Source organism: Lipophrys pholis, assembly GCF_963383615.2.
Source record: "Lipophrys pholis genome assembly, chromosome: 3".
Classification (NCBI taxonomy): Eukaryota; Metazoa; Chordata; class Actinopteri; order Blenniiformes; family Blenniidae; genus Lipophrys; species Lipophrys pholis.
The window spans coordinates 23,883,806-23,898,386 of NC_137627.1; the positions used below are offsets into that span (position 1 = coordinate 23,883,806).

The 14,581-nt window shown below is 42.3% G+C and overlaps 1 protein-coding gene across 1 annotated transcript; it reads right to left on the bottom strand.

Annotated features, from left to right (window-relative positions):
• Positions 1-1,291: 1,291 nt before the first annotated feature.
• med17 (mediator complex subunit 17) lies at positions 1,292-14,197 on the bottom strand. Its single transcript, XM_080460212.1, has 13 exons — positions 14,069-14,197; positions 12,425-12,669; positions 11,415-11,578; positions 10,990-11,209; positions 9,855-9,991; positions 9,303-9,384; positions 8,907-9,059; positions 8,266-8,396; positions 6,806-6,990; positions 6,438-6,575; positions 4,519-4,636; positions 3,761-3,920; positions 1,292-1,666 (listed from the first exon to the last, which is right to left on the bottom strand). Exons 2-13 carry the CDS (start codon positions 12,657-12,659, stop codon positions 1,458-1,460), a joined length of 1,932 nt encoding a protein of 643 aa, XP_080316338.1. The 5' UTR covers positions 12,660-12,669; positions 14,069-14,197; the 3' UTR covers positions 1,292-1,457.
• Positions 14,198-14,581: the final 384 nt, after the last annotated feature.

Consider the following 14,581-nt stretch of genomic DNA (forward strand, 5'->3'; position numbering starts at 1 on the left):
TTGGCGCATGGCACATGGTGCTATGGATTAACTGGTTTCCCTGTTAAATGGTGACCGACTTCCTGTATCGTCCGCCGTTTCTGCTAATAACAGCAGCAGATATTAAACATAAGTGGAAAAAGTACTGAAATCATGTAATTGATTAAAAGTATCTTTGCTGAAATTCTAAAAGCACCCTAATACAAATCTACTCGAGTAAAAGTAAAAAACTAGGTCATTTAAAATTAACTTTGAGTAAAAGTTAATTGAGTAAAATTCAAATTTGACAGAGGTCACTCCTCCTTGTATAAAGAAGGACGAGTATTAAATCCAGCCCAACGCTTGTTGTTTTGAAATCAATTTTTAGTTCACATAATAATTAGGATCTTTCAAGAGCTATAATGTGCAATCTTGGGTCAGCCCTCTCCCATAAGACATTTTCAAGCACCACTGGCATAAGTAGTGAATTCTATAATCAATCTTTTGTCTTAACTGACAAATCCTACAGTTATACTGTGAATAAAAGCCGCTAAGGCAGACTTTCTAAATGAAACATAACTGACATCAACCAAACTCAAAATGTCCAGGTCAGTCACAATGTTTTAAAAACAACTGAGCAGTTCCTTTGTAACGCTGTACCCTTCCTTCCTTTCATAGGACATAAAATTGACAAATGAACATCATAACTGCTTACAACCTTTTGGGAGGTATAATGAGTAAACTATGTTCAGACCATCTCGTGGAGCATTTTCAAGCACAATAACTGGACATGAATTCCAAATTCTATGGTCTATTTTCATTCACCTCAAACACGACGCTACAAGTCTTGACCACTGGGAATAAAACAAAATGAATAAATAAAAACAAAAATCAAAGTATATACGTCACTTGAATGTGCTTTTTCCTTTCTATAGAAACCTAAAGCATATCAATTGTCCTAACTGAAGAATGCTGATATAAGAAATTAATTGACTGCTTATGTTAGAAATGAAATAAAAAGCCCCGTCCAACCAAATACTACAATGATAAACTGTAAACGTGTGTTCAGTTTGAGCAGGAGTTAATTTTCTAAGTTTGCAGAGTCAATTCGTGCTTTGTTCTTTGTGAACAACAAACCAGCTGAGCAGACGCTCCTCTGTCATCTTTATGAAATTATTGAAAATGGTTATATGGGACCTTTAAGAAAAAATTCAAACTTTTCTCTAGTATTACTTGTGGCAGATGTGACTCCGCCCCCTCACACTGAAGGACCACTGCACACCCCCCATCTTAGAGCTTATGTGCAAAGATCTAAGAAAATGTGAGACGGACTCAGACTTAGTTTTTTTATTTTGTATCAAACCGTTGGATGTATTTACACATTTCAGAGTGGAAAGAAGTCAGATTTAACAGCAAAAAGAAAGAAAGGTGTTTGCAATAGCGGTTGGACTGCCGGTGAGTGAACCCAGCGCGCAGTTGTCGGTTCAGCCCACTGCTGCTCAAGGACACGGCGTCAGCGCGGCCATGAGCAGCTCCATCTTGTACACAAAGTTCCGTCCCTCCATGCGGCTCCAGTGCACCTCTTTGTAGGGCCCCCTGAGGTGGCTCCACTTGGCCTCCTGGATGACGTCGCTCTTCGGCAGCTCTTTGGTTTGGCTGCGTGGGAACTGGACCAGAACTTTGCAGCCGCTCTCCGGACCATTGCGCACTGGGAACAAACGAACACACACACACACATCAATGATCACACCAAAAAATCTTCTAAGAACAACAAGACTCCCCTCGATACGTGAAGTTTGTAACAGAGCGTGTGGATTGGTTGTGCTGTGTGGTGCTGCGTTATACAGCGTGACAGCATTCCCTCCCCTGCAGCATCCTCCTCTCTGCATAACTCTGGCATTTGTCTGGATGTGGAGTGATGTGGAGCGATGTGGAGCGATGTGGAGCGACGTGGACTGTTCAGCAGCTAAAGGTAGAATAACTGGGGCGTGTGTGGAGTCATATATACATCCAGTTGCAGACCAGACTTGTTTTACGCCCTGGTCGAACACCCCGCCTCCACTAGACGCATCGGAGACGGGTTGATTCTCTTTTCCTCTCGTGCGCCGTGCACACCTTCACAGATTGCGGCCTGGGTGGCTGCCCACATCGCTCATAGCAAAATCCACCACCGTATACGCTGAATCCTCCCGATTTGCCACAATCCTGACAGATTGGTGAGATAAAGTGACGTTGCGTAATGGTTGTGCTCAATAGCGCGCAAAACTGCAGAACTATATTGGTGACCGTGCCAAATGACTCGTGATGACCTGCCACCATTTCGTGCTCTTACGTATGATAACAGGTGGCAACTGCCCGTGACGCTTCTGCCCTTAATCATATAGTTCAGGTCCAAATCATGATCCACGGTCAAGAATTAAAATCCCCCCCATTCCTGACTTGTCGTCGTTATGTGTGAACGCACCTTTAGATATTAATCGCGGGGTTATACGACTTTATTGTTGTAGCTGCAATATTTAGGGCTGTAGCGCCATCTACTTGCTGTCTGTGAACTGGCTCCACTTGAAAAACAGCATGAAACGTCTGCAAAGCTCCACTTCTGCAAACTCTAGTACTTTTTCAGTATCTGAGTGGGTTTGCATGCAGAGTCCTGTCGGCAGTGACATGATGGAGTATCCAATAACAGTCAAAACAACTTCTGGAGGAAGTTTGGCACAAACATGGCAGGAACCGGTTACAGCTGAGCTCACAAAGTCCGCTGTCTGCACATGGTGTAGGAGCTGGTATTTCACTAATGCCAAAATTGCTTCGAAGGGTGTGAATGTGAGGCGTGTGCGGTCTATTTTTACTGCACACATTCTGCCCATCCTTCAGGAGTAATCACAGTGGATTGGTTCACTGAAACGTAGACATGATGAAACTCACCTCTGTGAACACACAAGCAGCACTTTTCACCCCTTCAAGGCGTCGGTTTTAACTGACCTTTTGTCTTCAGTGCAAATGCCAGTGAAATGACAATAAATGACTGGAATTTTGATGAAAAACAGCTCTGTGGCTTTAAAAAGCAGATTTAAAAAGTTGTCAGAAAATCTTGTGAAAACTGAATGATTAGTTTTACAGTGTGAACAATACAGCCCACTCTATAGAAGTTTTAATTAGAGGGATTAGAAATTCTAAGAAAGAAAGTGTAAGTGGAGAATTTTCTATATTTGGATATGAACTCCCTACGAGCCGTTTGGTCCTAGATCTTTGTAAAGTGCCCAACAGAATGACAAATATCTGATTATAATACTGTTGGTTGCGAGCAAGAAACAATAAGGAGAAATATGGTTGAGGAAACACCAGCGACAATGAATGAGCGGCTAAGGATCGAGGAAGAAATCTCCTTGACATATTTAAACTGCAACAAGCACGACTGGAAAAGAAGGAGGAAATGAAGTGTATACAGCAGTGAGAAAGAAAAGACTGGATTACAAACAAGGACCGATGTTTGAATCTGTCTTTAAAGCTAGTAGAACATGAAGGCACATCACAGGTGGCTTTGGTTTGTATGAAAAATACATTTTCTATTAAAGAAGATAAAAAGATTCGACCTGAAGCAGACAATACAATGGTTCCTGTTTTCTGGCGTGCCTTTCACTGTGCTGGATGATTGTTTGAATCACTATGACTAAACAGAAAACCGTGGCTGGTGCAGAGCAGGAACGCCAGCTCATCTTAACACACTGAAGGCGTGCACTCGGCCCCCTCATGGTCTCCCGGCTGTTACGAGTGACCCCCTCCATTGAAGAATTGGTCTCACCTGAGATGGCGTACTCTCCGTTGGGAGAGGCCACGGTGACGGCGGAGGCGTTGCCGATGCTCTCCACGGGGCCGAGGCCCACGTGGTTGCTGAAGCTCAGGACGTGCCAGCCCATGACTTTGGCCAGCTGCTGCACGGCGTGCACCTGATGCTGCGACATCTGAGAGGAGGGGAGAGAGGAGAGGAGAGGAGAGGAGAGGGGAGAGGAGAGGAGAGGGGAGGAGCACAGGTGAGACACTCAAATGTACCTAAATGTAAAACTCACCTCTTCAATCAGCCATTTAATGTTCTGATTCTAATCCGGTGTGTTTACAGCTTCATGTTTCTGTTCAAAGCTTCAAATTGTATGACAATCATATATATTTGTATGCTATTTAAACGTCATGTAGTTTTTGTTTTTTTTACTTATTTATGTCTGTAAATTGCTAATATTGAGCTCTGGAATAAATGCTCTAGCATATGTCTCATTTACTAATATATCTGAATTTATAAAGGCATTTTAAGTTATTTAATTTGTAAACAGCCGACAATTTCCTCTGAGCAGGAAAGTTTCCATCAATCTTTTTGCTCATCACTTTTATCATTACTGTACTTTACTATGACAGTAATTTAATACAGCACACGTTTACTGGTGTTTTATATATTCACTGTTTCAAATCTCCACGTCTGATTCCATTGCTCTGGATGTTTATGTTGATCCCTTGCGAAGCACTTGGCGCTCCAGTTTACTTTGCGGGGAGCGAGCGATCTGTAAATACCTGCGAGAGGAGAAAGTCCTGAAGCTCCTGCTCCTGGTGCGACAGCGTGACGACGCGTCCGTCTCTGTGCACCACCCTGATCTGCTCAACGCCGATGTTCAGCTGCAGCTGGATCGACCTGAACACGCAAAACACAGTCAAGAGTCTGATCCGTCACTCAAATGATGAGGAGAACCAGCAGTGTGTGATACCAGTCCAGCTGGAACCTCTGTGCTGAGAAGCTGCATATCAACGCTTCACTTTGCTGCCTACGACTCCATTCATGTCCAAGAGGGGTCATCAGTAGTTGGAAAATGTCCATTGGAAGTAACAGGAATTTATGGGAAGTAACAGGATTTATTGGGAATTAACGGGAATTTATGGAAATAAAACAGAAATTTACAAAACTGAAGGGTGGCCCTCCACAGGGAACTTAAATATAGTCGGGGGAAATATATTGTAGCATAATCTTGGCTAAAACAACCAGATTTAATGCAAGTACACTCCTCAATCACATGCACACAGTGATGCAGGGCTATTGAGGCCACGCCCCCTGCATGCACTGTGCACACACTTTTGGCCCAAAGCCACAGTTGAGCCTGCGGATGATATAAAGTCAAGTAAGTAAATATATTTAGATATATATTATAATATATATATATATATTAGAATGGTATTACTGTTTAACTTGCAAAAATTCAATAAAAATGTATTCGTACAGTAGCGAGCCAGCTGCTAAGTTAGGTGCTAAATGTAAACTATTTTTCATTTTATTGACCATTTAAGAGGCGAGCTTCTTACAGCTCCCTCACATGTGATGCTGTTTCTTCTGACTCCTGCAAGACGGTTTTCTGTAACCATACAAGAATTTATACATCAATTGTAAAATATTTTGAAAACCATTCCAGTTGTTCAGCCAACTATATTTCTGTTCATGCCATTGCATGAGTGTTTTTACAAGCTTTTTTTGTTGTTTTATTCTACAGAAAAATGTCACATTTGCCATCTGATGTGTGGAAGCATCTCACACGAGCTCATGTTGAAGGAAAGTCTTTGTGTAGGTGTAAATATTGTGGGAAGACATAGGTTAAGAATGCTACAAAAAGGCAGCAGCATAATGCAAAGTGCCAAAAATGTCCTCAAGGCTCAAAACATTCAGCAGAGAAGAGTTCCACTCAAGGGGGAAATGAATCTGCTGTATGAGAGTCAGACACCCTCTCATCAGCTCCTGGTCCCTCTGGTATCAGAGGATTCTTTGACTCGATGGATGAACGGAGAAAGAGAAATGCAGATGAGTGTTTTGCTCGTGCCACCTTCAACAAGGCTGGACAGAGACACTGAGGAGGAGGAGGAGGAGGAGGAGGAGGAGGAGGAGGAGGAGGAGGAGGTGAACATGAAGGATGTTGATGAGGCCCAGGAAGAGGCCACTGTGTGAAAGGTTTTGGTAAAAATGCAAAACATTCAGAAACTAGGGTTGCAAGGTTTTTGTTTTACATGTTGAATGGCACTTTTTTCATTTAAAGTTTTGAATTGGACGTTTTTTGGCGGTGGGGGGAATTTTACTTTTTGATTGGATGGGGGAGTTCACGTTCATGTTTTCAAATAATTGATTGTTCAAGAATTAAAACTAAAGTTCTACTCAAATAAATCTGTTGAAATGTCATGTTGTCTAATTGTACTATTTTACACGGATGTTTGCTCATGACACAACAAAAATATTTACATTTAAGTTTGTATATGATAGTTTGTTTAAATTACCCCCAATTTCCAGTTAATTCCCATAAATTTCCTTAATTCCCATAGAAAGTTTCCAATTTGACATATTTCCAAAGTTCCCCAACTTAACTTCCCATGGAAAGTTTCCGGGAAGTTTTCCGCCCCTTTGCAACCCTCGGTGGACCTCAGGAAGAAGCAGACGGACTTCTTCATCCTCCACTTACTTGCAGATCTGCTCGTAGCCCTGCGAGGTGATGAGCACCTTGACGCTGGACTCATACACGTCGTTGATGTTGGACCAGTGAGCCTGGATCTGGGGGTCCTCGATCCGACTCGCCAGGCTGTCGATGGTCCTCGCCGTCCTGATGAAACACACTTCATTGTCTCTACACATTGGAATATTCGCATGCACCCGAGGAGTCCGCCAAGGCTCCATCCTGGGATCACTTCTGTTTAACCTCTACTGACTTCCACTGGCTCAGATTCACAATCACAACTAGGCAGGACTGGTTTATACCACGTTCACCAGGAAACTGCAGCCCAGTGCGACCACTGAGCTCCTGTGCTGAACAGTGGCAACAACTTCCTTCACCTGCTGCGTAGGAAGATGTGTTTGGCCTGCTTGATGATCTTCTCCAGCAGCCCTTCGCTCTGCTGCAAGCTGGAGATCTCTGCCTTGTCGTAGGCCATCGGCCCGGCCAGCCGCATACGTTTGTGACCAAAGGGGGCGCTGGCGGGATGAGGCATCACCACAGAGCTCAGCTGCTGCTTGTGAAACTGCAAGAGGAAGAAGGTTTTTAATGCACCAGCCTGTAACGTCACAATAAGGAACGACTGAAGTGTGGGGAATTCTTTTCTCATGCACCATAAGTCAATTCAATCTTATTTCTATAGTGTTTAATAGAACTGTTATTTCAAGGCACTTTTACAGAGAAAAAAGCCACAAGACAGTAAACCCAAAGGTTTACAAACACAAGTGAGACAGATAGACAGACATTCTGAGCTCAGTTCAAGTGTAGAAACCATCATTTAACGTATTTTTCTTTTTGAAAATACACTTCTGGTTTAGAAATTTCACATCATTGCTCAGGATACACACAGACACACACAGACACACACACACACAGAGACAGAGACAGAGACAAAGACACACACAGACACACACACAATGTGACAGAAGACTGAAAGGAAAGAGAGGAAAATAGAGATGGATAAATACAAAGCTTGTTGCATTTGGGGTGTTTGTTTATATGACAGCGGCATCGCAAGTTTGAGAGTGTGACATTTATGAAACGCATCGTCTTCTGAAACACAACTTTTTTTTTTTTTTTTTTTTAAACAAACAGTGCTGCACATGTGCACTACAGTCACAGTCTACCGTTTTTATGCAAATCTTCCAGGAGATCTACAACAAAACCAAGGAGGACTGCCGAGTGTTTGTGCTGCTCAAGCCTTTTGAATTTACAGGCGCTTCTACAACACAGTGTACAGTTAATACGCAATCATCCCCATAAGAAGAGACGCATTTTCTTCATAACGCAGATACAGAGTGGGCTGATACGATGAGACTTGTTTTCTGCACACATGCATGTGTGGTTGTATTCCAAAAACAAAGACCAACAACTGGCCAGACATGCACACAGCAATCGTTATCATTGTTGCTGACACCTTTAAAATGAAAACGCATCGTTTTTGTTTCAGAAAAGTTTCATGTTTACACGGCAACGTTCTGAAAATGATATAGTTAACATGCTAGGCCATGAGTGGCGCTGTTGTTTGTTTTTGTGATGAAGCCACACACATGCAGCAGAGAACGATAAACATGGGAGTACAGGGACATTCGTATGGACAGACGACAAAGATAGAATATTATTAGGTGTGATTCAACTAAAAAAACTACCGATATGGACTATGAAACTAGAATATGGATCGGGAGTCATGACACTCTGGAGACCGTCATTTCCTATCTACTCGTATAGGGACTGAAAGTGACGCTTTCGTGTTGTCTGACCGTCCAGAGTCGACGGAGATGCGTCACGGGTTCAGTCTCACCTCTCTCATCATCTGATGCAGGTTGTGCTCCAGCACGTAGAGGTGGTCGTCTGGTTTGGGTTTCTCTGGGGACGTGCGGCTGTTCTTTTTCTCTCCCGTGGAGTGACACAGTGAGATGGACAGCTGCAGACCTGTGAGGGGGAAACAGACACTCAGGGTTAATGTTCGTCTTACATATTTACACATGAAGCCAACTCGGAGCTGAGCCACAAAAAGTTCTTTTGTTGTAGAAAATTCAAAGCAAACATGCCGAATATCATCTGCACTTTGGGTTTAACTGAACTTTGGATGAACTACTGCATTTTTCTTCAGTGAGCATGTGTTTGCATTTTGAGCACCGTTGAACCACAAGTCAACCTGCAGTAAAACAGATCAAACAATTTAATCAGTGAAATTAAAGAGGACATAAAATGATTAACACATTTCCTCAGATTGGCAGGTATCTAAGCCCTGCCCCCTCTATTGGGTCTCCAACAGCAACATCAGCTCAAACTAACAAGGGGGGGGTTAAACCATATATTTAGCTAATGTCAATACAATCTGGTGTGGAACACACTTCCCCTCAAGGATTGGCGCTTTTAACCAGAAATTAGTAAATACACAGACGGGAAGCAGGATTTTTGGGTGGCGAACGCTGTCACCTGGGAAAGGCTGCGAGATGATCTGATTCTTCACCACGATGTGAGGGATCTGAGATTTGATCTGCACCGCTTCTCTGGACAGCTGAGCGAAGATCTCCTTACAGAGCAACACGTTCTGAGCCGCCTCCAGCTTCACGTGCCACGGCTGAGCTCCTGAGAAGAGGAGAGGAGAGGAGAAGAAGAGAACGTGAAGGAGGAAGTAGACATGAAAGAGGTGGAGGAGAACATGACAGAGGAGAACATGAAGAATTAGTAAGAGGAGGACATGAAGGAGGAGAAACAAGAGGCAGAAAAAGAAGAGAAGAAAAAGACACGGACATGGATAAAAAGAAAAAAAAGTCAAATCAAAACAAAAAAAATGTCACACTGTGTCAGTGTGCATGAGTGTGTGTGTACCAGCTTTGGATTTCTGGGGTCTCCTGAACAGGCTGATGGTTCCCAGGTCGCCGATATCGGGAGCTTGTTTCTGGATGGAGACCTGAGGACAGAAGCAGAATGTGAGAATCAAACCAGCACGCACGTGCACCCACACACACTATTTGGGTTTAAAGGAAGTTGGCATCCGTGAAGTTGCATTACCGCCATCTGCTGGTTCTAGTTATCTAGACCATTTCCACCACTATACTTTCCACAATAGTCCCATCGCCTTTAGAAACCCATTTAATCATCTTCTGCCCCTTCCTCTTCCTTTCCACCCCAGTATCTCCTTCACTCCTCCTACTTCCATTCCTTCTCTCCTCAATCCCTCCATCACATTCCTTCTTTCACTCCCACACTTCCTGCAGCTCACCAGCACAGCCTCCACTGTTTCTGATTCTTGATATAGACTGTAAAGGCCTGTTGGATATTTCCCCATTATGTGTTTTGTACTATTTGCCTAATTCTTAATCTGGTAAAGACGGTCTCATCTGAGTCTGAATTGTAGTTCTGTTCAGTCTTCCCTCTGACCTTGATGTAAGCAGACCCCTCCAGGTCACTGGGGATCTGCACGTCCAGCGGGCAGTAGTCCTCTGGGATCTTCTTGTCCAGATCGATGTCGGTGTTTTTGATCACCTCGAAGGTGCCGTGGTGAGGAAACAGAGACCCTGCACCAGATGACAGCATGCCACTGTTTGGGAAAACTGCTACACTGGTACCTACACATCTAAATGACTTCAGACTGCGCTAAACAGTCAATAGGAGTCAGACATAGTGAGATCAGTTTCTGATGAGGATTAGAGAAAAGCTCGAGACAGAATACATTCCTGCTCAATCTGTTTACGACACAGAGTCATCGAGTTCAATGTAGGACATCGTCTTTAACCCTAAATGTGACCGGTGCGGGGAAACACCAGCCAGACTTTCACATATGTTTTGGCCTTGTCCAAGACTAAACAGTATCAAAACATTTTCAGAGACTTTGGGATTAACCATAAAGTCTGTTATCGCAATAATTGGAGTAGCGTCACAAGACGTGCACATCAAGATGGACGACGTCTACTGCTTAATGGAAAGAAAAAGTTCCACCAAACTTTAAACAAAAGGATCATTGACCTGATGTGTCTACACTACTACAAGAGTGTTCTCAGAAATATTATGTTACGTGGCAAATACCTGTTAACTTATATATATAAAAAAAACAGAATTGTAGTTCTGTGATAATGATCCATTTTACTGCTTACATATTTATGAATTGCAACTTTATTGCCTTTTTTGTTGTTTGCTTGTATTTTTTCACCTAATTTCCTTCTACCTTTTGCAAATATATTTTGCCAAATCCAGTTTATTGTATGTTTTATTTGTAGAATGAAGGTATGTTAACACTGTTCCAGGGATGGAACAGTGTTGGAGCAACACATGAGGGAGGCTATATGGTATATATCCTATATGTTTGTAAGGACTGCAATTTGTTATGTGTGTGTGTGTGTGTGTGTGTGTGTGTGTGTGTGTGTGTGTGTGTGTGTGTGTGTGTGTGTGTGTGTGTGTGTGTGTGTGTGTGTGTGTGTGTGTGTGTGTGTGTAAAAAGTCTGGAGTACTAACAATCTGTGATCGCTCTCGTTGGAGAAAACAAGCTGGAATTGTTCAGATATGAGATTTCACTGACCTGCACTGCGGTAGCTGAGGTCTCCCAGGATCTTGTCTCCAACTTTGCGTAGTTTCCACTGCGAGCGAAGGCGCAGCAGCTCTGAATTGAAGTCACGTTGCCTCCTGTTCTCCTGGTTCTCTGCCACAGACTTGCTGAGCTTCTCGGCTCCTTTGAGGAGGAGCTGAGCAGCCGTGGCCAGCGACTTCTTCTTACTGATCAGCTGGAACACCTGAGGCGTCTGCACAAGACCCGGAAAACACTGGCTCACATCACTGCAGGAATCCATCCCTCTCCTACACTCCTAGACTTTATCCAACTCAGGATTACAGCCAGACAGGCAAACACACTCACAATCAAGCCTACAGGATATTTAGAGCCACAGAATAACCTTGAATTGATGTTTTTGGACTGTGTAAGGAAACATGCAGTTTCAGGATGTTTACCTTCCCGGCTGTGGGATCCTGAGACACAGGGTCTAAAGCCATGTACTTCTTCTCCTTCACCACGCTGAGCACGTCGTAGAGGACGCACATCTCTGTCAGTGCGCTGCGCAGATTGTTACGCACTGAGTCCCAGGGCCAGAGAGACGGCTGGAACTTCACTGTGCCTGAGTGAAAGAGACATCATCAGAGAAAACCCAATCTAAAACCACGAGTCCATCCTTAATAAATGCAACTGAAGACAGAGAGAAGCCTTTTGAGCATTATGTTACTGAATGACCTTTTAGATATCTGTATTTTATTTAAGTATCTGTCTGAAGAAGTTTGTACTTTTCTTTCCTTCATGTGAGAACAAATATCTGCACATTTTCCCCCAATCTTTCTATGTGATACTTTGGTTTACATCTTAGTTTATATTATAGATAGACATTTCAGTTATCTGTACGTTTAGTGAAGTACACGATGCAAGTACCTCTGTCACCTCGGCTAAATGAATTTAGCAACTTTGTGCTCCATTTAGGTTATTTGCAAAACAGATTTGGTAATAAACAGGTTCTAAGTCTTACAAGCTGGTTTTTTTCCCATCTGAAATAACTTTAATAAGACTTTGGAGACGCATGGGTCAGTGGGAAGTTGGAACATCATCTCTGACACCATTTCACTCTCTACACCAACAGGGGGAATTCATTGTCTCCATTTCTGAGGGAGCTGAAGCACGACGTCTACTTAAATCTGCTTAATATGAAAATATCTACTTCAAAGGCAGCGTGTTACATGGTTTTGATAAGTTACTGTGTTTTGTTTGATTCAGGTGAAAGAGAACTGAATTTATGAACATAAACATGGACTCTGATCAGTGGAAAAATAAAAGGAAGACAATTGTTTTTCTTGAACTCTTGACTCTTGTTAATGACTCATCTGATTCGTAATGTCTCGTAGACCCCAGTAGGTCGGTCAGAGAGACGCTGCACTGTGCTCTGAGGTTTCTCCATCCTCTCTCCAGCAGAACTCACCTTCCTCCTCTTCGGCCTCCTGCTTGCTCCACTCCCGGTCCCTGGAGTCGATAACGGCTCCATCCTCCTCTGAGTCGGACCCTTGACTGAAGTCGATTCTTTGAGCTAACTTAGCCAGGTTCTGGGACATAGACAGAGGGGGGACGTAGGTTTCTGTCCCATCCAGGGCCACCTCCTGCACCTGCTTCTCGCAGGAGGACTCGATGCTCACCCTGACCGCTGGACCGCCGGACATGATGGTGAGGCTGAGGGGAAGAAGACAAGCAAGGATTTTAGCTTCTTGTCTGGAACAACTTCAATCACAAACCCTAATTTGTTTTTGGACAAATGTTTTTATTGTCTTTTTGAGTTACAATACAAAATCACAAAACAAAACACATCAGTAGGCACATCAATAAGTGTAAAAAGGCACTTGAAGGAGTAAACAATACACATATTAGTGGCATATTGCTGGTTTGATAACTGTTACATCATGTTTTCCTAAGAAAAGTAAAGAATAACACATTTTACAAGCATCCACGTGTTCATATGGACATCAGTTGTATCTCGCATGCAAGTATCCCCTTATTGTAATTAATTAACAAAACAAAAAGTGACAAAATAAAACAAGAACAACAGACTACAAAGCTGTCATGAAATCATCCCCCTCACGAAACTCCATAAATGAGCCCCAAATCTTTACAAATGTGTTATATTTTCCTTTAATAGCATATGTAAGCTTTTCTAATGCAAGGCATTGCAGTAGCCCTTCAATCTAAATCCGTTTGCTTGGCCTATGTACAGACTTCCATGATAGTGCAATTTTATGTTTAGCTTCAAGAAGACAGAATATGACCAACTTCTTACGGCTACTACTAAGTGTACAGCTTGCTGGGAAACATCCAAAAACACAAAGCTTGGGACAGAGTGGAAGCTGTTCCTTAATAAATATGGATACAATTGTGATAACCTCTTTCCAGAAATCTTGAAGGAGGGTGCACTCCCAGAGGCAATGAAACAAATTACCTATATGGATACCACAAAACCTACATTTAAAAAAGACTGTTTTGGAATGAAAGCAGTCAAAGTCATTTCAATGAAGCCATAACCAGCAGACAAACGCAGAATATTTATCAAATATCTAAAATAACTTTGTATGAGTTAAGGTAAAGGTAATCAAAGGCATGGATGACACACTCTTCTTATAAATCAGACCTTAAAACACTTGTGTGTTCAAGCGTTCCAAATAAAAAAAAAATATATATTTTTTTATTTAATTTCCTTTATTTCTTTGTAAAGCACTAAATTCAATAAATGGTTTAATGTAACGACACTATATCTTAAATGTAATCACATGAATTGATGATTCGTGAAGCAAAGGGGTGAAACACAAACGTTCTTATGTCAATATGCACATGTTATCCAAAAATTATTTCAGTGCTTAATGAACTTAAAGAAAATGCTATGGTATATGGATATCCTGTCTGACTTTGGCTTATTCTAACTCTTTAAATTAATCTTCATTAATCTTTGAGTTGATGGCTTCTCTGCTAAAAGCTGCTAGCTTTAGTTAGCTTCAAGCTGGTCTCACGGAATAAAAACAACTTCTCAGTTCAAAAGAAAGGTTGAAATAACAGCGTGATAAGATATTTGCATGAGTCTTACCTTTGGTCCTCACAAAAGCCTAAACGTTAAAATAGTCGATTTATTATTGTTTTTAGTAGAGTTAATATTTTTCTCAGAGTGTAATACAATTGCTCCTTCTCCTCTCAGGCGACAGCTTCCGGTGTCACTACTGTATCTTTCCCCCGGTCACTTCCTGACACGCTTTGAAGCGTGTTTCACTGTGTTTGTGTAACTCCATGTCATCTTTATGAGCTCGTTTTATTTCAAACACTCTTTTGTTTCTTCTGTTTGTGAAATTGTGAGCAGAGAGCTGCTTTAAAAAGTAAAAACCGTGAGTCGGAACCAATGTCTTTTGTGTGGGGCTTTGGTCCCGGCGGCAGTTTGAACTACCGGATGTGGCGTCGGGACACGAACCGTTGTTTTCAGGTTGGCATGGCATTTTGATGATAACGTAATTACATTTGTACGCAATTTAGACACCTTTTAATACTTTTTAAAAAAGGTGTGCTTTTTTTTTTTTTACTTAGTTTGGTCTCTGGATGGTGTGATGGA